A 21,407-nucleotide genomic window follows, 5' to 3' on the forward strand; every position below is an offset into this window, starting at 1 on the left:
TACCCACATCCCTCCTACTTTAGTACTCAGGGTGCTGATGGAGGACTGATTTTTCTATACTCAGAGCTCCCTCTGCTGGGGGCTGAGGCTCCCTACAGAAGGGGAGGGAAGAGACTAAGAACTGAACTTTGTAGGGAGAGAATGGAAGGCCGCAGGCAGCAAGCTCTTCCTGGACACTCAGGACATAGAATTGAATGAAGATCAAGAAGTAGACAGGTTTTCGGTTTATTGAGTAACAGTGGCACCATAACTTTTATTACTGGTGGCGGTTGTTTGGGGGAGCAAGAAAGTGCTCTTAGAGGATCGCACTGGGGCTTTCACCCCACTTCAGCCAGAGGTCACAGGAGTTGGAGTCATGGTCCAGCTCTGCACTCCGTGAATTCACCAGCACATATTCCATCCCCAAGTCCACCTCCCCTATGGACCAGCCGTTGACTGCCGGGCCCTTCCTCCTCTTGGAGGTGGGGGTGTGGGGGAGCAGGGCCAAAAAGCCTCAAGAGAAGGAACTAAGATCAGGATCCTGCTGAACGTCCAGCAATATCAGTGGAACACAAAATCCCCTGTCTTGAGATCATATGCTCAGGGCCTAGTTGCCCTTGAGGTGTCCTAGTTACAGCCACTCAGACACCTGTGGAGTTTAAGCACCGTTCCCACGCTGTGTCCCTCCGTAAGAGGGTGCAGTGGGGGCTCTTAAACAGGAATGCTTGCTCTGCCTTTGTGGCTTTTTGGTTAGGGGAGGGGGTTGGGATTGTAACTTTAGACTTAAGGTTATGATGTCTTGCGGCCCAAGAACTCCTAAGATTGTGCCTGAAGATGCCCGTGCTACAGTGTGGGGGAGATGGGGAGATGGCAAGAGCAGTACAGGACACTGACACTCCTTTGTTCTAGCAGAGAAGAGGAGAGGAGATGACCCCTTCCAGGATGTAGGGAATGCGATAAGCCCCCTGCCTCCCTTATCTTGCCATGTCATCCTCTGCCAGCCCAGTTCCTGAGTCAGCTTCGGAAGCCAGGAAGCAGAAATCTGAAGGATTCAGCCCAGTTTAGCCTGCTAGTGTCCCTCAGTCTCTGTCCTGAGATCCTGGGTCTCCTCCTGTGTCCAGAAGGGGCAAGGTTCCATCAGGAACGACTCGGCTGGTGGAACTGTTTAGGCGAGAAAGTCCCATAGCCTGGCCGGCTGGCAGGTGACAGGAGGCCAAGAAGGGAAGCCAGACATGAGGACATCCCAGGACAACCTGTACACACATGTATCACATATGTACATGTGTAGACACACTAGTGCAGAAGGGATCATGTGATCCTGCTCTTTGAAATCAGAGGAGAGAAAAAGGCTACGGGGGCACCTCTCCCAGCCTAATGGATTGCTGGTCTCAACGGCTGCTCCCACACCAGGCCCCCGCCCAGTACCAGGCAGATGGAAAAGTGGCAGGGACGGCAAGGCTCCACTAAAGCAGCAGCCCAAGGAGGTGAGAGAGGAGGCCAGGGGCTGACGCCCCCTCAAAGCCCCTTGTTGTAGTAAACCGCTTCGATACTGGGGTTTTGCTCATGGATCTGAGCTCTCAGCTCCGGCTCCAGCCTGCTCACGTGGATGGAGCTGCAACAGAACAGCGCAGGCAGGCTGAATGTCCCTTGAGCCCACCCCCTCAGCTGGGTGCCCCCCGATCACCACCTCTCTTCCTCCCAGGTTGCTGAATCTTCTCCTTCGACTGCCAGAGGCCCAGATCACTGTCACTCCCCCACCCCCAGAATAAGCTGAATGCCTGCCAGGCCTCCTCCAGGAACACACTGAAGGAACCTAAATCAGCTGCTCCCAGAGACGTGGAGACCTGTCTGAAGCCCCCAGCCAAACCTGGGGGCAACACTTACCTTCTCTGGGGGAACAGGGCACAGCACAGGGGGGTGGCAAATACCAGGCTGAGGGAGAAGAGTGTTGGAAAGGTTTGTGAAGCTCTGATCTAAGAGTGTTCCCTCCCGGCACCCCACCCCATCTCTGGAGACAGCCCCTAGGGGTGGAGACTGATGAAAGCCAACGATGACATTACGTTCTGGCCGAGGAAAGAGCCTCCAGAGCAGTGACCCAGAGCGCCACAGCCAGTGACAGAATCAGGAATTAAATGTGCATGAAACTCTGGGCTGGTACCAAAAGGTATATTTCCATGGTTTCCGTGGTGGATGTAGAACCCCTTCGACTAGATTCTTGACCTTCAAGAACAGAGATCACTCCTAACACACACAGTATGCCCTACAGGTGTCCAAGACCCCTACCAGCTGAATGTATGGTGTATTTAATGTATTAAATTATCTTAATTATCTTATCTTAAAAGCAATAAGACCCCCCCACATCCACCACAGAAAGGATACTCCCACACATTCTAGCTAACTCCCTGCACACTTACCAGAAGCCCACCAGTCCCACCTGCAGGGGCGCCCCCAGCCAGGGGCGGCGCTGTGGGGAGAGAGAGAGAATGTAATGGTGTGTGTCCCCTGGCCCCCCTCACCCCTACACATTCACCCACCGCGGCTCTATCCCATCAACGCTGCCTTTGAGCCTCTGATATGTGGCCCTTTTCTTTCCCCCAGTCCCATAACAGGGACTCACCACCCTGCACTCCAGCCAGGCCCATTTGCTGACACCCTCCCTAGCGTCCCACCGCCCATCTTCACCTCTCTGAATCGCTTCCCACACTTCCTTCAGGAGCTGCTTTCTTCAGGAAGCCTCCTCTAACCCTCCACTCCCTTCCTCCCATCCCACTGCGTGAATCTGTCCCTTTCCAAACACATCTCCTGCTCTGCACACCCTTCTTGATTTGCTCCAGCCTTAGAGGTCACCGATCTGTTGCTCCATGTACATGGCTGGCACTCAATAAATATTTGCGAATAAATGATTCAACAAATGAGCCAGAGCTTGTATCCCTGTGCCTTGCTTCTCCGTCCTGTTCGCATGCGGGTGAGCCTGTGTGTGTGTCTCAATGTTTTTTGTAGCTGACAGCACGAGCACGATATCAAGCGTGGCTGTGATAGTCCATCCCTATGTGTGTCAGAGGTCTCTGGAGTGACACCAGCTTTCTTCAGGACAGAAGCCCTTTCTTTCCTTCCCTTCCCTTCTCCTCCTGCACCCTCAGTGTTCCTTCCTTCCAGCTCAATTTATTCTTGCTGAATGAATTAATGAAGGTGGAAGGGGTAGCACAGGGGTGAGGCAAACAGGTAGCAAGTCTTAGACTCAAGTCAGGTTGGAGAGGAAGTTGGGGACCGGTCACTTCTGCCCCCAGTCACCACTATTTCTAGGACGGGAGAGGTGAGAGTGATGTACCTTTAGGAAGTCTTTCTTCTCCAGGGTGTCCATGATCACTGGGGGAATGGCTGAGGGGAGAGCAGGGCAAGGAGGGAGGGAGTTAGTAGAGTGAAAGTCAGGACCCTAAGGAAGAGGCGATCCCCCTTTGCAGCTCCTCCCACTCCCCCCAGAGTCCTCAAACCCCCCGAATAACGGCACCCCCTTCTCTTAGAGCCGTCCCTGCCTTACCCATGGCAGGAATCGCCATGCAGATTCTTGACGTCACCACCTGGAAGATTCCTTGCTTGGCTGCGGCCACCGAGTGGCCAAGCCTCTGACCCTGTTCATCGGTCACTGGGATGCCCACCTGCAGCTCTCTGAGAAGGGAAGGGGGTGAGGGTCAGATCACAGGCCCCAAATCTGACCTGCCATGCTCTCGCGGGCAGCTAGTCCCCTCAGACAGCCTAGATTCAAAGGCTGGTTCTCCCACCCCAGGATCCCAGCACCAGACCGAGACTAGGCCCAGCAGCTCGTGTGGCTGGCTGGTGTGCCTACGTGCACCCTGGGTGTGCACACGCCAGGAGCTGGGGCCTCTCACCTCTGCCTCATCAGGGGGATGTTGATGCAGTTGGCAGCTGCCACAGCTGCAAAGGGCACGAATCTGCCAACCAGCGGGGGCAAATGCTGGGGGAGGAAAGATGTCATTTAGTGCAGGGGTCCCCAACCCCAGGGCCGCACAGCAGAAGGTGAGTGGCAGGCGGGCGAGTGAGCGAGGCTTCATCTGCCGCTCCCCATCGCTCGCATTACCGCCTGACCCATCTCCCCACCCCCGTCCGTGGAAAAACTGTCTCCCACGAAACCGGTCCCTGGTGCCAAAAAGGTTGGGGACCGCTGATTTAGTGACCCTAAGGGCCATGGGGTGGTAAGGAACTCTGAGGAGAGAGATGGGGAGCCTGTAGGTTGGGGTGGAGGAGTGGTAGGGAAAAAGGAGGCAGATAAAGTGCGAACTGAGGGGGGGCACTGGAATGGGGGGGATTTACCTTAGTGAGGGATTTGAGTCCCAGGGCCGTGGCCACAGCCCCGGTGGTAGCACTCACGTAAGCCGTTCCCAGCTGCCTGTGGACACAGGATCCATGAGCCAGGACACAAGGTGGGAGGTAAACAGTCCAGCATGTGGCTCTTTGCTTCAGGGACGTGAGGCATGGGAGGGTGGCCTCAGTGCAGAGAAACGTCTCCCCTGCTCCAGGGCAGACTTGTCTGGAAGCCCCAATCCCTACCCTTGAAGAGGACTGGGTCCCCCAAAGCATACACAAGAAGACCTCAGGCCCTCAGTCAGGCCAGGAAAGTGAGTGGGGGGCAGGCTGAGAGGAGGCCGCTGAGCCACTGGCTGCACAGGCCCAGGGGAACAGGAGAGAGCAATGGAGGGCCGGGAGAAGAGTCCCTGAGAACAAGCTCTCACCCCCCAGTGATGGGAGCATCGCCACTGCGGTTGGAGTAGTTAACGATGGCATTGAAGGACTGATTCACCCACTGCCAGAACACCACGGTTGGGGTCTTCCTGAGGGAACAAAGACACTTACTTTCACAGTGTCCCACATCCTTGGACACTGATAATAAAACCCCAAAGGTTAACCCCAAACCCTCAGGAGGGGCCCTGTTGATGCCCCTAGAACGTGCTCTGGTGACCCCTACATGACCCTCCTTACACAAACACACCCATTGTCTCTGGGGTGGGAGGACCCCGGGGGCTGAATTCTGAGGAATGGAAGGGATTCTAACGCAAGCTCTCACCCACCTACTATTTTCTGCCCAAACTGGCCCAGAGAGGAAGTGCCTAGTCATCAAGTCACACTGTACCTTGAACAGAGCACCCAGGGAGGAGACACACAGAATAGGACCTGCCTGTAGAAGGTGAGCATGCAGCCGGTGATGGTCATGTTCATGGGCACCTGGGCTGACATGCGGCCAATCAGGACCACCTTCTCCCCTGTGTCCGGATGGAAGGCAGAGTCGTACACATACTTGGCCCTCCAGAGCTGGTCCTCGGTGAGCCCTGGCGTCACCACGCCGGCCCTGCAGAGGTTGGCAAGGAGGAGACAGGCAATTCTAGGGGGTAGATCTGCCCTCCCAAGCCCTGCCCACCCAGCTCAGGGGAAGTCTGGGCAGAGGACCAGGCACTTTGGCTCCCAATTTCAAAACAAAGGAACTACTTGTCTCTGGGGAAGAATCATGTCTTGCCAGAAGGAGGGCTCCTATTTCTATTTCCCTTCTAGCCACACAAAGAGGGGTGCCCTTCTGTTTCTGCCCAAATGCTAGGTCAATGCTGGGTAATGGTGGTTTCCAATGAGTCAATGGCTCATTGGCTGGGGTGTTGCATGAGTTTTTCCTCCTGGAGACAAGGAGGCTGCCCTCCTACTTCCTTGGGACTCAGCTGAGCCCCTCTGTCCTTGCAGAGGATGGCCCAGCAGTGGGACAGGTCCTTGTACAGGGTTTGTGAAACACAGAGCAGCCCCCTACCCACAAATATCGACACCACCTCCTCAACCCAAACACCCTGAAATCCTTTAAGTTAAAGTTCTGTGCCCTAGTTGTCTGTGATTCCAACCGAGAGGGCAAGGGAGTGAAGGGGTGGAGGAGTGGAACAGGGTCACGCTCAAGTTAGGGGAGACAGGTGCAAAAGGTACTGTATTAACAGCAGGGAATGAGCCCCTGTGTTAAATGGGGTTGGGGGTCACCTGTAGTTCTGTACGATGTTCCGGGAAGCTTCTAGCTGTGCCCCAGACAACAGCAGATTTCGGGGGTCAGTCACAGTGAAGAAGTGCCGGGCTCTGCCCAGGAAAGTGCTCTGGTCCCAGCGAGGTTCCTGGATATTGATATCTAAGGGCAACTCACCCATTTTCTGCAGGGCAGGGACCAAAGTCAGAGGACTCCAAGGAGGGGTCCAAGGGGTCCACATGGGGGAGACTTTGGTGGTGCTGCCCTGGTCCCTGCCAATCCTTCTAGAGCTCAAGATGACTCTAGATAGGTAAGCAAGGATGTGGGGAGGAGCTGTGTTCTAGGCAATGTTCCAGCCCCCCTGGGCCACTAGAGAACATGGCCAGGAAAACAGATGTCCTTGCACTCTGGCCTGATACAGATTTTCATGAGTGAGGATTTACATGTGTGTGGTTGACGCATGAGCAGCAACTAATCCCATGCAGCTACTCTTGTGCTCTGTATGCACAGAAATGCAGATTATATGCATTACACATCCACGTTGATGTCAGCTTTAGGCCCCAGTTGCCTTGAGACCTACATACAAACCCCCAAGGCTGTTTGGGAAGATGGCATAAGCCATCTCACTCCCCAGGCCCCGACTGGAGGACAGCAAGGGTTCACTGGCAACTCCAGGGCTTACCTATTCCAGATCTCAAACAGGGGACTCTGATGCCAGCCAGCCAGGTGTGCTCGTGGGCATGCACAGTCCCCTCTCCAGACCCATCTTCCTCAGCCCACACTGTATGGCCCAAGGCTCGCCTTGTTCCCTAGCTGGGCAGGGCTGGCAGGAACACACATCCACCTCTCCCTGAGCTACCTACCTCTAAAGGAGCAGGATTCAGTGAGTGAACCCTCCACTCGGCACAGAGAAGAAAGCCTGAAGCATTCATCTGGCCATGTTGGGCAATATCCTACAGAATGACTAATTCTCTCCAACCACACTTCCTCCCTCACAGGCAGACACACCCTCCCCTCTCACACACTTACATTCACATACCCACACACAAAGACACCAGCATACACGCCCTACACAGACCTGCAAACAGGGTGGACATGCCCTGCATACAAAGACCGTTACTTACACACACACACACACACACAGCTCATATCCATCAGTTGCAGACACTTGAATGTGTGACCATACAGAGTCTCACCCCGACATTCCCTCCCCAACCAACCTCCCCTCGTGCTTTAGAGCCGAAGATGCTGAATCTCGCAGGACGGAGGCAACTTTCCTCTCTGACTCCCAGCCCTCAAGCCCCTCTCCCCTGACCCCCGAACCCCGCCCGGCACAATGGGCACTCACGATTTCCTAGGCTCCTGGGCTCCCGTCCTCTGCAGCTCTCAGTCCCGCCTTCCTCTCCGCGCGACGCCCCCGCCCTCACATCCATCACGGGTAACGTCACGCGTGACGCTCGCCAGCCTGAGGGGCGGGGACTCCCTTGGCGCATCCGCCCGGCGAGGCCAGGGATTGGCAGAGCCTGGGGGCGATGGGTGTCATTTAAGGGCGACGCCCCCAGCCCGGGCCACTGAGACCCGGCCCTACGCTGTCTCCCAGAGCCAATCCGACCTCAGGGATCAGTTCTGGTCACGTCCCCAACCCGAGAGAGGAGGGTAGGAGCTGCCCCATTTGCTTGCAGTCCCCTGGCTGGCCTCGGGAGGCACCCGGCCTCTGCAACCGGGGGTCTAGGTGCCCGGGGCGAAGGCGGGCGGCGTGGAGGGGCATCCTCTGACGGTACGCCCAGAGAGACTCGGGTTACCGCCCGGCTTGTTTACTTAATGGCTGCCTTGGCAGTGGCCTCTGCCTACTTGGACCCCTGGTCTCCTACCCCGGTTCCCTCAAGGTCCTCTCGCAGCACCTTGGCATTCTCACCCCTTCACAGTCCGGTTCTGCTCGTGCCTGTGCCTCTTCGGTGTCCCCAGCCCTTTCCTCCTCCCTAGTCCCCTTTATACTCCCCTCTATAACCTCTAGCTCCACTGAGTCCCCAGTTTCCTTATGCCCCAATCCCTACCCCTGCATCACAGACCCTGGCCGCAGTCCCTGCCCCGGATGTGAAGGGGCAGAAAGCTCAAGGTACCTCTGTCTGCATCAAGAAAGTGGATCAGAAAGAGTCTTCCTCCTTCTAGTGTCCAGGAACCAGCTTCCCTGCCTTGCGTCCTTTCCAGAACTGGGTGGTCAGAGAGACACTTTCTGACATAGGAGGATGCATATGAGGGCAGCGCTCAAACACACACACACACACTCCCAACTCACCCAGTCACCATACAGAGCATGCGTGCTGCACACCCAGGTGCCAGCCCGCGCTCCTGCCCACCGCAGGCTCACGCCCCGCTCTGCCCAGGTGGCATTCCCTCGCTGAGGCCTCAAGGGTGACCGCGGAGGGGTGGCAATTCCATGAGCCCTGGTAGCTGGTTTGGCTTGGAGAAGACGTGGTTCTGGGCTCCCCTGCGCTGAACCGGTAGCGGGAGCTGGGCGAGCTGAGTGAGACCAAAGGCCTAAGTTCGCGGTGCGGGATGGGGCACCAGAACTCGAACTGGAGCGAGTAGAACACAGAGGCCCCAGCCCAGATTACAAACGGCCGACCGGGGCACCCAAGGGAGGTGGCTGGAGGGAGTGATTGGCGGCCCTCCCAGCCAATGGGAGCCCGGGGCTGCGCTGGGCGGCCCTATTCCTTCAGCCTCGGCGAGGCTTGGGCGGGGATCCCCCTGCTGCTGCTGCTGCTGTCGCCCGCGCCCGCGGGCGGGCGAGGCTGGCGGCTGCAGCACGCGCGAGCAGGTGAGGGGGGCCGGGAGGACCGAGCCGGGGGTAGGGTGCTGCGTTCTGGGTCCAGGAGCTGCTCTGAGGGATTTGGCCCAGGTTTTGCGCGGGATGTTGGGGGGCTCTCGCCAGCAGGTCCTTCCCCCAAGGCTGGGAGAGGTTCACGCCCCTCTTTGGACGGGAGGGAAGGGGGGACAGAGGGGACCGCAGCCTGGGGCCTGGGGATCTCTGGGGCCCTTGGCTGCAGCTGTCCCAGGTTCTGAAGCCCCTCGAGGCGCAAGTCCCTGGGGCTGGCCCCCTACCCACATACACAGGAGGGGTGGTTCAGCGAACTGTACTGGCCCAAATTTCTCTCACACTGCTTGCAGCCCTAGGGCCGGCAATAATCCCATCTCCACTATCTCAACCTCTACTGAGGACTGGGGACCTACCGGAGTAGATGACTCAGCTGAGAGCAGGAACTAGGGGTGAAAGAGAGGTTCTCACCCACCTTGTTGTATAAATGGCTCCAGAAGTCCACAATGGTGGCTGAACTGGGCAGTTCTCTGGCCAGGGGGTGGGAGAGGTGAGAGGCCTAAGGCATGGGAGGCAGGATGCTCCAAGCAGGGGGTGGGGTGGAAGTTCTGGGGGGCAGCGGAGGCAGCATTCACACCCCTTCCCCAATCTCTGCTCTCCTTGTGCAGGCCTGGAGCACACACTCCTGAGAGGCAGCAGAGATCAGGGACACCAGGTCCCTGAGATCCCAGTCAGCACAGAAGGCTCATGGAGCCTGGGGCACGTGGGGCCCTCCTCTCAAGGGCTAGCAGGTTCCCTCTGGACCTGTAGTGCACCACCCCCGTCTAGCCACCATGGCGCATGGCTTCCCAGTGGGCTTCGACCCAGTGGGCCTCAGAGACCTAAGCTCTGGCTCTCTGAGCTCCCTCTCCTCCCGAGGCCACCTGGGCAGCGAGTCAGGCTCTGCAACCCGATACCTGCTGAGAAAGCAACGGCGGCTGCTGAATGGGCCCCTCCGTGGAATCCGAGCCTCATCGCCCATGGGCCGTGTCATCCTCATCAACTCCCCCATCGAAGGTGGGAGCAGAGCCCAGCCACCGGGCCGGGAACTGCGGGTGGGGGTAGGGGACAGCAGGCACTAGGTAGGAGAGGGCAGAGCCAGTGTGGGTGGGGGAACTCAAGAAATGGCAATCATAGGGATGCAGGGAGAGAGAGCCTCTGGTAACCCATAGACTCTTCCTCATCTACCCTTTTCTCACCTTTAAGCCGATCCTTTAGTGTTCCAGGATTGTGGAGAGGTCAGAGGTGGGAGGTCTGGCATGAAGGTAGAGAAGGGGGGTGTGGTATGCCAGCCCCCAAGGAAGCAAGGCAGAGTATTAAATTGGCCCCTCACTCCTATGGACTCTTCCTTTCTCCAGACCCATTCATGTATGACTTTGGGGGGTGGGCAGGACGGAGAGGGACATTCTTCATCAACCAGTTCATTGTGAGCCCAGCTCTGTGCTGGGCTGTGAGGAGTGCATGTCCAGCTGGACAGAAAGAATTAAAGGCTTCAGGTGCAGAGGACGGAGACAGAGGTAAAGTGGAAGATGTTGCAAAGAGTGGGGAGAAAAGGAGGGTTGAGGATAGGGAGGGAGCCCCAGGTCTGGGCCCTGAGGGAGGGGGACACCTAATCTTATGTAGTTGCTTAACGTTTCATTGCACACCTATTGTATACCAGCTCTCGTTAGGTCCTGTGGGAACCTACAGAGAAATAAGGCTCAATCTTCACCTTCCAGAAATTTCCAGTGTAGCAGGACTTAGAGACAGAGCAATGACAGCAGCTGGTGGTGGGGTGGAGATATCACAGACAAGGTTGAAACGGAAAGCATGGAATATGATGGGTGGGCACTTAGGAGACAGCCTGGCTGCAGTGACAGATGTGAGGCGACAAAGAGCCGGTGACCAAGGCAGGACCTTGAATACCAGCAGGGGAGTGGGGCCCCCTGGGCCTGGGCTTTCCGTGGGTGGGACCAGATAAGTATCTCCAGCTCCGCTCTTCTCTCTCAGCCAGCAGGGCTCCCCTGGCTGGATCCCAGACTGGACTTTTCAGCCTGCTCCTTCCCGCTGACTCAGCTGGGTCCCTCTGTCCCCTACCCAGGGCACCAGGGCAGGGGAGGAGCATGTTGCTCAGGGAGCAGGCTTTCCTGCACCAGTGGCCCATCACGCTCACCCCCATCGTCCACCAAGCCCGGCCTCAACTTCAGGTGAGCAGCAGGGCGGCATGTCATTCTGGACATGGAGCAGAAGTCGCCAGATAAGCTAGGAAACACAGAGGGGGAGAGAGGAGGTACTATAGCACGGCCCTTGCAAGTCCCATCGTATTGGAAGAACTACGTCATACCTCCCCCTCACGTGCCCACATACTCCATGCCCAACTGTGATGCGAGGCCTATGCACACTGTCCCTCTTCCAGAAGTTCCATGAGGGCTCTCTCCCTCTGCCCCACCCCAGTGCCCTAGTGCAGCCAGGAGAGATGCATCCCCTAGCAATGGAAGGACTGGGGCATTGCTCCAGCCAGCTGGCTTCTCTGGGTTGGGGGCCTGTGAGCTCAGAATCATCCCCTCTGCCTGAGCACAAACATCTCCCAACTCACCACAGCCTGGAGCCCCTCCCCCACGTTATTATCAATATTTAGAACTTTCCAGAGGCCTAAAGTTAACTGATAAGGGAGACACAGTGGGAAGGGGAACACTACCACCCATATCACCCAGGAGTTCCCACCAACTCCTCAAACTCAGTGGGTCCCAGAGAAATGGTATAATCTTTAATCCCAACCAGCCCTTTCTCCTCACTCTCCTAATTCATTCATTTATTCATTATTCCACTTATTATTTCATTGATTAAAAGAAGACTTAGCAAATATCAAGCACAGTGCACAAAACTGGGGATACATTGGTGGAAAGAATTACTAAGTCCCTACCATGACTGAGCTTACAGTCCAGTGAAAAGAGAGCAAGGATAAATAATATACAAGTAAGCAAATGATGAGAAAGGATGGTAAGAATCTTGAAGGTACTAATTTGGATGATATGATAGAGCAGTGGTTCTCAAACTTCAGAATACAGCCGAATTGCCTGGGGGCCTTGTTAGATAGGTTACTGGGCCCTACACCCGGAGAATCTGATTCAGTGGGTCTGTGGTAAAACCCCCAAGTTCACATTTTTAATAACTTTCCAGGTGCTGCTATGCTGCTTGTCTGGAGAGCTCGCTTTGAGAACCATTCGAACAGAGACTACCTGGGAGGAGGGGGAAGGGACTTTCTTAGGTAGGGTTGTCCAGGAAGGCTTCTCTGAGAAAGTGGTGTTTGAGCCAGGAGGAAGTGGAAATAGGAGGTGGCTTTATGAAGGTCTGGGCAAGGGCATCGCAGGCAGAGGGAACACTGAAAGGACTGGCCGGTGAGAGGAACAGGAAGGTAGTCACTGTGGCTAAAGGTCATGAGGCTGGGGAGGGTGGCCAGAGGTGAGTGTAGAGAGGTGGGCAGAGGAAAGCCCAGGGAGGGCGTTATTGGGCATGGAAGGAATGTGAAGCTCCTTCTAGAAGCAGGGGTAGGCACTGAGGTTTTTAATCAGGGGAAAGGCATGATCTAGTATGAAAGTTGACTCTGGCCACTGTGTAGAGAATGGACTAAAGGAGGCAGGAGGGGAGGAGATAGTGAGGGGCTGCCGAGTGCCTGGAGGGATGCCTGGTGGCCCCAGGCTAGGGCAGTAGAGGTAGAGGATCTTCCCTCCTCAGAGGCCCCAAGCTCCTAGGCTCAAAACCCCAGATTTGACATCCCCCTGGCCCAGGGCCCTAGGGAGGCCCCCGAGGAGAGACTGAGGAGAAAGAGGGTGGGAGGGCGGGAGAGCAAAAGACTCCTTGTCTGGGCTGAGAAAGTCCTGGGACCTGTGCAGATAGAATCAGCTAGGAAGCCCCAGCATCTCCCACACCTCTGTCCTGCACTGTCCCCACCTACAGGCTGCCCTTGGGGATTACTTCCTGAGCTTCCCTGCTCACGTACTGTAACCTGATTTCTCTTAGATCGAATAGAAGTGTGTGTGTGCGTGTGCGTGTGTGTGTGCGTGTGCGTGTGTGTGTGTGTGTGTGATATTTCTCCTCTCAAACACCTCTGAGTAAGCCTTCCCCAAGAAGAACTCTGACCTTCCCAACTGGGACCCAACTTACCCCTCCAGTCCCCTCACTTTTCTCTAACCAAAAGGCCACCTCTGAGCCTTTGCTCACTCCATCCCCTCATCAGTGCCTTTCCCTTCCCCTCCACCCATCCAAATCCCATCCTTCAAGAAACCTTCCCTGACAGCTCCAGTCCCTAAGGACCCCCTCCTCTGACTTTCCCCATCACTGATGGAGAGGACCACTTCTGTGCTCTGGGCACATACTGAGGCATGGTGGTTTGAGTTTCTTTCCTCATGTAGTCAGTTAGCTCCTAGAGCCCTCACCTCCAGGATCACAGAGTCTATGAGATACAAGGGGCCTCAGGGATCCTTCCACAACATCCCAGACAGGGACTTACTAGGTATCAGCTTGTATGCCTCCAGTGATGGGAAACTCACTACCTTTCCTTGGAAAATTCATTCCATTGTCTGCCAACTGAAGGTTTTAGAAAGTTTTCCCTGATTAAATCTTCCTCCATATAACTCCACTGCGTGGGCTTGGTTCTGCCTTATGGATTACACAGACAAAAACATCTAATGCCTTTTATAGAAGAGCTCTTCAACTATTTGAATATAGACTTACCATACTCATCTCTACTGCAAGCTGGAGAGCCCAGACTCCCTCAACTGTGCCTCGTAGAATGGAATCTTGAACATCTTTCCCATCCATCTGACTCTCAGAGTGGCAGGATTTTTCAGAATTTGGCCTATCCCAGGCCTGTGGTCATGGGTAGCTTAGTAAGGATTAGATACACACACACACAAACACACACACACACAGACCCTGCATTATGAGGAAAGGAGGACCGTGTCTTCTACCATAGAGTCCTGTCCTGCCTGTTCCCACACCCTCCCTGGCCCATGGTCTCAAAATCACCCAGAGAGGACTCAGAAATTAGCTACCTACCCCCTCATTTAGGGCCCTGGGTGCCGGTACCCAGCAACCCAGCCTTCGCAGGCCCCAAGCTGGGGAGGCCAGGGTCCCTCTCTGCCCAGAATGGGCAGGGGAGTCATGCCTGTGTCCCTACGCCAACAGCCAACAGCGATGAAAGTGACATCATCCATGCAGTTCGAGTGGAGAAGAGTCCAGCTGGGAGGCTGGGGTTCAGTGTGCGGGGCGGCTCTGAGCACGGCCTGGGCATCTTCGTCAGCAAAGTGGAGAAGGGGAGCAGTGCAGGTGAGTGGGGCCCAGGTCCTGGCTTCGGACGTGACCCCCACTTTGGTGGGGTGTGGAGATGCTGTTGTCAAGAATAAGAGGAGAGGGCCCTCAGCTTTGGAGGGCCTGATCCAATGGGGAGATGGAAGGGGCTAATGAACAGGTAGGTCCCTGTCTGATGGCAGATACTCAGACCCTACCTGGGGATCCCCATCTCATCAAAGAGGTTTTACCCCAGGGAGCCTAGTCTGATGGGAGAGGCTCAGCCTCAACCTGGGGGACTTCTCCCAAGTGGCCCATGCCAGCCATGCCTCCCCTGGTGCAGAGCGGGCTGGTCTGTGCGTGGGTGATAAGATCACCGAGGTGAATGGGCTGAGCCTGGAGAGCACCACGATGGGCAGTGCCGTGAAGGTGCTGACGGGCAGCAGCCGCCTGCACATGATGGTGAGGCGCATGGGCCGCGTACCAGGCATCAAGTTCTCCAAGGAGAAGACCACATGGTGAGCAGGCCTGGTCCCACCCCACCCACCCCAGCACCACCACCCAAAGCCGTGGAGGGAGAGGCCAATGGCACAGGGCTCAGCCGGGGGCCTGGCTAGTATGGCTTCCGTTCTTCCCATCCCCTGGCACTGGAAACACAGGGATCCGACAGCCTGACCTTGAAATGAGAAAAGACCATTTCTTTCCCCGAGCCCTCCTCTCAACACTCTGCTGTCTCAGACCCCAGTGGCCCTGCCCCTCCGTGCTTCGGCTGTGAGCCAGGGGCCAGTACAGGGCCTCTCCCTCGGGGCCTGGGGAGGATTTGAAATGGGGCCTGGCAGTTAGAGCTGCTCAATAAAGAGAGATTTGCATGGTTTCCCTGGCTTGATGAAATCTATGGCCCAGTGAAGATCTCAGGTCTGGGAGTCCCCCAGAGGCAGCCCTGCCTTTCCTATGCAATTGTCTTGGCTGCTGGGAGGTGAGGGGGTGGCCGGTGGTGGCTGAGGGCCCCGTGCTGTTGTCCAGGGTGGACGTGGTCAATCGGCGGCTGGTGGTGGAAAAGTGCAGCTCAACACCCTCTGACAGTGGCTCAGAGGACGGCGCACGGCGCATCGTCCATCTCTACACAACCTCTGACGACTTCTGCCTGGGCTTCAACATCCGCGGGGGCAAGGAGTTTGGCCTGGGCATCTATGTGTCCAAGTGAGGGCCGGGGCAGGGTGTGGAACGGGGTTGGGCTGGAACCTGGGGATGGGTCAGCAAGTGAGTCCTGGCCAATGACCTAGGTCAGGGATGGCATCTGGAGAGGGGGTCGGGGGTCACCAGGAGGAGGGTCGAGGGGTTTGACTGGTGTATCCCTGTATGCAAGTGAAGAGTCCGGAAGAGGGTGAGGGAGAGCAGCCAGGTGGCCTATCAGAATGCCTCCTTTCTGACCCCAGAGTGGACCATGGTGGACTGGCCGAGGAGAACGGCATCAAGGTGGGGGACCAGGTCCTGGCGGCCAATGGTGTCAGGTTCGACGACATCAGCCACAGCCAAGCCGTGGAGGTGCTGAAGGGCCAAACACACATCATGTTGACCATCAAGGTGGGCAGGGCTGTGGGAGACAGGGAGAGGCCAGACTCTGGGAAGGACTTCCCAGGCCACTCTAGCACTTAGTGTTGCCCATCGCTGTGCAACTTATGACTTTCCACAGCCTCGTGAAAGGTAGGGCAGGCATTGTCCTCATACCTATTTCACAGAAGAAGAAACTGAGGCTCAGAGAGGCGACATAACTCAGGAATCACAGTCAATTACTCAGTTGATCAGTAGGAGGGCCTGGTTTCTGTCCAGCTCCCCACCAGATGCGTAGGCCAGTGTCCCTTTGTATGAGGGTGGAGGTCTAGGGGCCTCCACCCAGAAAGGGGGGTGGTAGCTGTGGCTTTGGGCAGGACCTGGGTAGTGGGCATCCTCAGGGCACAGGGCAGGGAGGTCTGGGCTGGAGCCAGAGATTGTGTTTCAGGGGATACGCCTGGATTCATTATTCATGTGGGTCTCACACTTGCCTCAGGATCAAGTCCTTCTCACCCTGGCTCCCGGAGGAGGTGATGTCTCACTCTCCCCTAGCGCCCAACCCTGGCCCCTGCCCCCGTCGTCTCCCTTGTGAGACTTCTTCCCTCTCACCATTCAGTGCCTCCCCTGCCATCCCCCCCGCCACCGCCTCTATTTCCCACCTCTCCCACATCCCGTTTCTCTCTTTCCTTCCTCTCAGATTATCCCAAACACTCCTCCTCTCTCCCACTCTGCCCCCATTCATTCATTCAATATTTTTGAGTACCTACTACACGGCAGCCACTATGCCAGGTACTGGGTCACAGCAGTGAACAAGATAGACCAGGTCTCTGCTACTGGAGGGAAACAGACAAACTAGGTGCATGCGGACTGTGACAGCTGCTGTAGGGAAATTAACGGAGAGGTGGGATGGGGTAATTTGGGAAGGCTCTTTTAGCCAGGGGGGTCAGGACCTTTCAGCTCTGAGGAGGTGACACCTGAAGAGCTGGCCATAAGACGAGCTAAAGGAAGAGAAGCCAGGCAGAAGAGACAGCAAGTGCAAAGGCCCTAAAGTATAGAGGAACTTGGCACGTTCAGAAACAAAGTGGCTGGTGTGGCTAGAAGAACATGATGAGCTCGGAGGAGAGTAATCAGGTTGAAAAGTTGACTCCCGTCCCATCACTCCTCCATTCTTACCCTCCCTCCTCACCCACTCCCCTGTGCCCTCCTGTGCCCACCATGCCCTCCCTAGGAGACTGGCCGGTACCCTGCCTACAAGGAGATGGTTTCTGAATACTGTTGGCTGGATAGATGTAAGTAGCCAAGCCTCCAAGGTTGGAAGGAAGGGGCTGAGGCCCTAAATTGGGGCTGAAATCTCTGAAGAATAAGTGGGCAGGGGCACCAAGATCTCCTCAGGACTTTCACACGCCCAGAGCCATTTATGGGCTCTCCTCCGAGAAGCTGCCGTTCCTTTACAGGCTCTCCTGGGGTCTGGAGTTGCAGGGGGTGGTTGAAGAAGTGACTTGCTTAAGATCTCTCAACCAGTCAGTGGCAAGACGGCTGAGCAGCTGGTTCCCTAGACCCCATGCTTACAACCTTGCTGCCACCAAGCCCACGGGTGGCCTGCAGCCCCGGCAGGGCCCCAAAGCCACCCAGCCGGAATACTGAGACGCCCTTGCCCTCCCCACTGCCCGCAGTGAGCAACGGGGTGCTGCAGCAGCTGTCCCCCGCCTCGGAGAGCAGCTCCAGCGCCTCCTCGTTCGCCTCCAGTGCCCCCTACAGCTCGGCCGATGGCTGGAGCTCCCTACCCTCGGACCACATGGATGTCTGCCTGGGGTCTGAGGAGCCGGGCAGCTGGGGGCCAGGCCGGGGGCGGGCAGACACGGCCATGCAGACGGAGCCAGACGCGGGGGGCCACGTGGAGACCTGGTGTAGCGTGCGGCCCACAGTCATCCTCAGGGACACGGCCATCCGCTCCGACGGCCCCCTGCCTGCCCCCCGCCTTGACTCTGCGCTCTCTGAGTCCCCCAAAACTGCTCTGCTCCTGGCCCTCAGCCAACCCCGGCCCCCCATCACCCGCTCCCAGAGCCACCTGACCTTGTGGGGTATGTGGGGGATGGGTGGCTGCTGCTCTCTCCAAAGCCCCTGCTCCAAAACCTGTCCCGCACCCTGCCCTGGGCCCCAAGCTTCCTCTGCGCCAGGCTTTGCCCCAGCGCCAGCTGCAGAATACACTCAGACCCTGCTCTGGGCTCCATTTCAAACTAGCCCTGGACCCCAAACCTACCCTCAGCCCCAGCCCCAGCTTGTCATCCCTGGGCCCCAAACCAGCCCTAACCCAGCCCCTCCATCCTGGAGTTCCCAGCCCTGTCTACAGACAGACAGACACACGCACACACTCCTCACATAGCTGTAGCTGTGGGTGGGGGAGGGGTAGAAAGCTGAAAGAGGAACCCCAGCCCCGTGCTCATCCCCACCTCCCCACATGGCTGCAGATCCCGTCTGCCCCCTACTCTCCCTTTTCTCTGCCCCTCCCCACACCCCTGCCCCTCGTCCTTCCCTTCTGCCCACCCCTCCAGCCCCCCGGGTGCTCCCTCGTGTCTGCAGAGGAGAAGAAACAGCGGAGGAAGGAGAAGTCGGGGTCCCCTGGGGAGAAGGGGGCCCTGCAGCGCTCCAAGACCCTGATGAACCTCTTCTTCAAGGGAGGGCGGCAGGGGCGGCTGGCAGGGGACGGGCGCAGAGAGGCCTGGACGCTGGACAGTGGGAGCACAGCCAAGTCCCGCCCCCACCCGGACCTGGAGAAAGGTAAGTACTGGGCAGGTCAGCCAAGCAGGACAGAGGAAAAGTCCACTCTGGCCTCCAGCAGGTCTGAGCTTAAATCCCACACTGCTTCGTCCTAGCTGTGAGCCACCACTTCACCTTGCGAGCGTCATGAGTAAAATGAGAGTAATAATACCTATTTCTTTGGGAATAATGAGGAATAAGTGAATTAGTGTATGTTAATCATTTAGCGCATGGTCTGACACACAGAAGATGCTCAGAAAATATAATGGTCCTTGTTATACTGCCTTATCTTCCCATTTTACAGAAGGGAAAACTGATGAGAGTCACAGCATAGACGAGAAAGCCTTGGGTCAGATCCCCGTGCTCTTGGCACTGAGGGGAGGCAGGGCACTCCTTTCCTAGAACATTTGGCTTCACCTCCCCTGGCCAGAGCTCCACAGGCTTTACCCAATTCTAGAACCATCTTGAGCAAGGCTATTTGTAGATCAAGGGCCATGCAGGAAGGCCTAGACAGGCTTCACTCACGTCAGGGGCTTCCTAAGGACACTTACAGAGGGTGTCTCATTTCTCTCTGGTGAGATTCAGAGACTGGACCCAAAATGGATGAGTAGAGACTATAGGGGTTGCCTGTAACAGAAACTCAACTCAAGCTAGCTTTAAAAAGCGCTTCTTGGCTCAGCTACTGGTGGAAGCTGGGTCTAAACGTTTAAACAATCTTCCCAGACATCTGCCCCCTTCATCTTCTGGTTCCTCTTTCCCCTGGGTTGGCTTCATTATCTTCCTGGCTTTGCCACTTGGAGGTAAGAAGGCCACTGTCGCTTAGCAACCCAGGGGAAAGAGCTTCTCCTTAAATAGTTCCAGCTTAAGGCTCTCATTGGCCCAGCTGGGATCAGGCGCCCAACACATCACTTGTCATCTGGGAGAGAGAGAGGTGCTTTCATTGGCCAGCCTGGGTCATGTGTCCACCCTGGAGTACAGTGACTGAGAATGGGGTGGGGGGGGTGGTCCCCAAGTAAAATCAGGGTGCTGTTTCCAGAAGGGAGAGTGGATGTTGGGTAGGCAAAAACAACCAGGGGATGAGGGGCTGGGCCTTGCCCCTCCCTGGGGTCTCAAGGTGACAGTCTCATGGGAGAGACAACCCCTTCAAATCAGGGCAGGCCAGCCCCCTCCCTAAAGCCATCTCTTTTTCCAAAGCCCTCAGGGCCCTGCTCTCTCCTGGTTCTCCTCCTACTTCTCTGGCCACTCCTCTCCTTCAAAGGCTCCTCTTTTTCTCTCTGTCCCTTGAAGGTAGGTGATTTGCCCTTGGGGTTCTTCCCTCCATTCATTTGCTTCCAAATGAACCTCCATGAGCAGGGTGCAGACTGGACCCTCTCTTGATCCAAAGCCTTCACTGACTCCCCATTGCCTGTGAATGAATCCCTGGCCTGAACATGGCCTTCAAGACCCTCCTCAATAGCCTGGCCTCTTGCTTCCCGGTCCTATCACCTTCCAGCCTTGAACGCTCCATTCCAGCCAGTGATCCAGCCAGTCCTGAGCCCCCAAACCCCATTTTCAGATTGGGGACCAGGGCTGCAACTGAGCCTCTTTCTTCTTCATAGCAGGGGGAGTGGGATCCGTGCAGAAGTTTGTCACCTGGAGGCTGAGACGTGGTAATGCATGCATCCCTCTGCCAAGCCTGGTTTACAGTAGAGCTGCAGATGGGGTGCATATTGGGGGTAGTAGCTTAGGGGCTTTGGGCTAAACTCAGTTGGGGTCAAGCATGGGGGATCAGACAGATAGGAAGGTACACACTGGGGGGCAGCTAAAAGACTTGGACTATACTTTCTAAGAAAGATAGGGTTGCAGACAGATATTGGGGTGCATTTTTGAGGAATGGGAGCTTGAATTGGGTCTCCCCAAAGACAGATTTTTGGAGAGATGAGGGAGGTAACCTTGCTAGAACTCCAGTGGGGACATTCAGGGGGTCCAGGGGGCACTGGGCTAGGACTCCACTAAGGAACAGCCTGGGATAGGGGTCTGTGTTGGGGGCTGAAGGGCCTGGATTGGAGCTCCAATGATGAGCAGATTGTATGGGAGACCGTGGTGGGGAGCATCTGGGCTAGACTGGGCTTCCGTCGGGGGTACATGGGCCCCTTAGCCAGTCTGTTCTGGGGTCTGACCCCACTGAGGGGAGCCCCCCTGCCTCCTCTTCTGGATGGCTCCTGGCTCCTTCATCATACCCTTTTGCTCCTGCCCTGCAGACCGGGAGAGGGGCCGGACTCTGCTCTCTGCCAGGTCCAGGAGCCCCTCCAGCCAGCTGCCCAATGTGGATGAGAGGGTGCAGGCCTGGGAGAGCCGAAGGCCCCTGATTCAGGACCTGGCCCGGAGGCTGCTGACTGACGACGAGGTGCTGGCTGTCACCCGCCACTGTTCCCGGGTGAGCCTCCAGCCCGTCCCCAGCCCTAGTACATGGTCACTCAGTCTCCCAACCCTTCATTCAGGCCACTATCAATTGACAAGTATCTGGGCTTGACACTGTGAGGCCAGTGGTAAATAAAAGCAGAAGTTACCCCTGTAACTCGTGAGTGCACACAGACACACAGACACATGGACACACAGACACACAGACACACACGCTGAGCTCACAGCCAGGAAGGGAAGATAGACAGTAACTAAAACCTAAGCACCCATACTGACAAATCATGTGAAGTACTGTGAAGAAAAAGAACATGAGAAAATAACCTAAGAGGCACAAACTAGATGGCGTGGTCTGGGAGGGCCTCCCTGAGGAGGTGATATTTAAGCTGAGCGGAGAAGGAGCCAGACCAGACAGGTGATGAGTTTGGGACTTGAGTCCCTGCAGTCACCTGCTCTGTTCTCTGTTCTCTTCTAAACCCAGGCTTCCCCACCCCTCATGCCTCCTTCCACTCCTGGGTCAGCCAACAGGTCTGGCCTCATGCCAAGCACCCTCCCCTGTTACCCAAGTCAGTAATCTTTTGTCCTCCCAACATACCC

At 56.5% G+C, this 21,407-nt stretch overlaps 2 protein-coding genes across 8 annotated transcripts in view; one reads left to right on the forward strand and one right to left on the reverse strand.

Annotated features, from left to right (window-relative positions):
* On the reverse strand, positions 1–8,625 carry SFXN3 (sideroflexin 3). 3 transcript variants are annotated; one of them, XM_060286309.2, is made up of 13 exons: positions 8,280–8,625; positions 8,104–8,183; positions 7,332–7,506; positions 6,004–6,167; positions 5,167–5,341; positions 4,728–4,822; positions 4,309–4,384; positions 3,867–3,952; positions 3,518–3,645; positions 3,308–3,357; positions 2,394–2,443; positions 1,864–1,911; positions 1–1,591 (listed from the first exon to the last, which is right to left on the reverse strand). In XM_060286309.2, the coding sequence occupies exons 4-13, from the start codon at positions 6,162–6,164 to the stop codon at positions 1,495–1,497; spliced, it is 966 nt and encodes a 321-aa protein (XP_060142292.1). In that variant the 5' UTR covers positions 6,165–6,167; positions 7,332–7,506; positions 8,104–8,183; positions 8,280–8,625; the 3' UTR covers positions 1–1,494. The 3 variants fall into 3 exon arrangements, with proteins under 3 accessions (XP_060142292.1, XP_060142291.1, XP_060142293.1); XM_060286308.2 differs by having other exon boundaries at positions 8,104–8,193; XM_060286310.2 differs by lacking the exon at positions 8,104–8,183.
* PDZD7 (PDZ domain containing 7) overlaps positions 8,313–21,407 on the forward strand; it is a 19,537-nt gene continuing 6,442 nt past the window's right edge. For 2 of the 5 annotated variants that reach the window (XM_060286304.1, XM_060286305.1), the window contains exons 1-12: positions 8,313–8,801; positions 9,467–9,854; positions 14,004–14,144; positions 14,449–14,623; positions 15,129–15,305; positions 15,542–15,689; positions 16,885–16,945; positions 17,330–17,737; positions 18,237–18,434; positions 19,608–19,700; positions 20,012–20,062; positions 20,654–20,829. In XM_060286304.1, the coding sequence (XP_060142287.1) occupies positions 9,632–9,854; positions 14,004–14,144; positions 14,449–14,623; positions 15,129–15,305; positions 15,542–15,689; positions 16,885–16,945; positions 17,330–17,737; positions 18,237–18,434; positions 19,608–19,700; positions 20,012–20,062; positions 20,654–20,829 (1,851 nt within the window). In that variant the 5' untranslated portion in view covers positions 8,313–8,801; positions 9,467–9,631. Of the gene's footprint in view, positions 8,802–9,466; positions 9,855–14,003; positions 14,145–14,448; positions 14,624–15,128; positions 15,306–15,541; positions 15,690–16,884; positions 16,946–17,329; positions 17,738–18,208; positions 18,435–19,607; positions 19,701–20,011; positions 20,063–20,653; positions 20,830–21,407 lie in introns of those variants that run through there. The other 3 variants (XM_060286303.1, XM_060286306.1, XR_009559323.1) reach the window with 2 other exon arrangements.

This window comes from Globicephala melas, chromosome 16 (assembly GCF_963455315.2).
Source record: "Globicephala melas chromosome 16, mGloMel1.2, whole genome shotgun sequence".
Lineage (NCBI taxonomy): Eukaryota > Metazoa > Chordata > Mammalia > Artiodactyla > Delphinidae > Globicephala > Globicephala melas.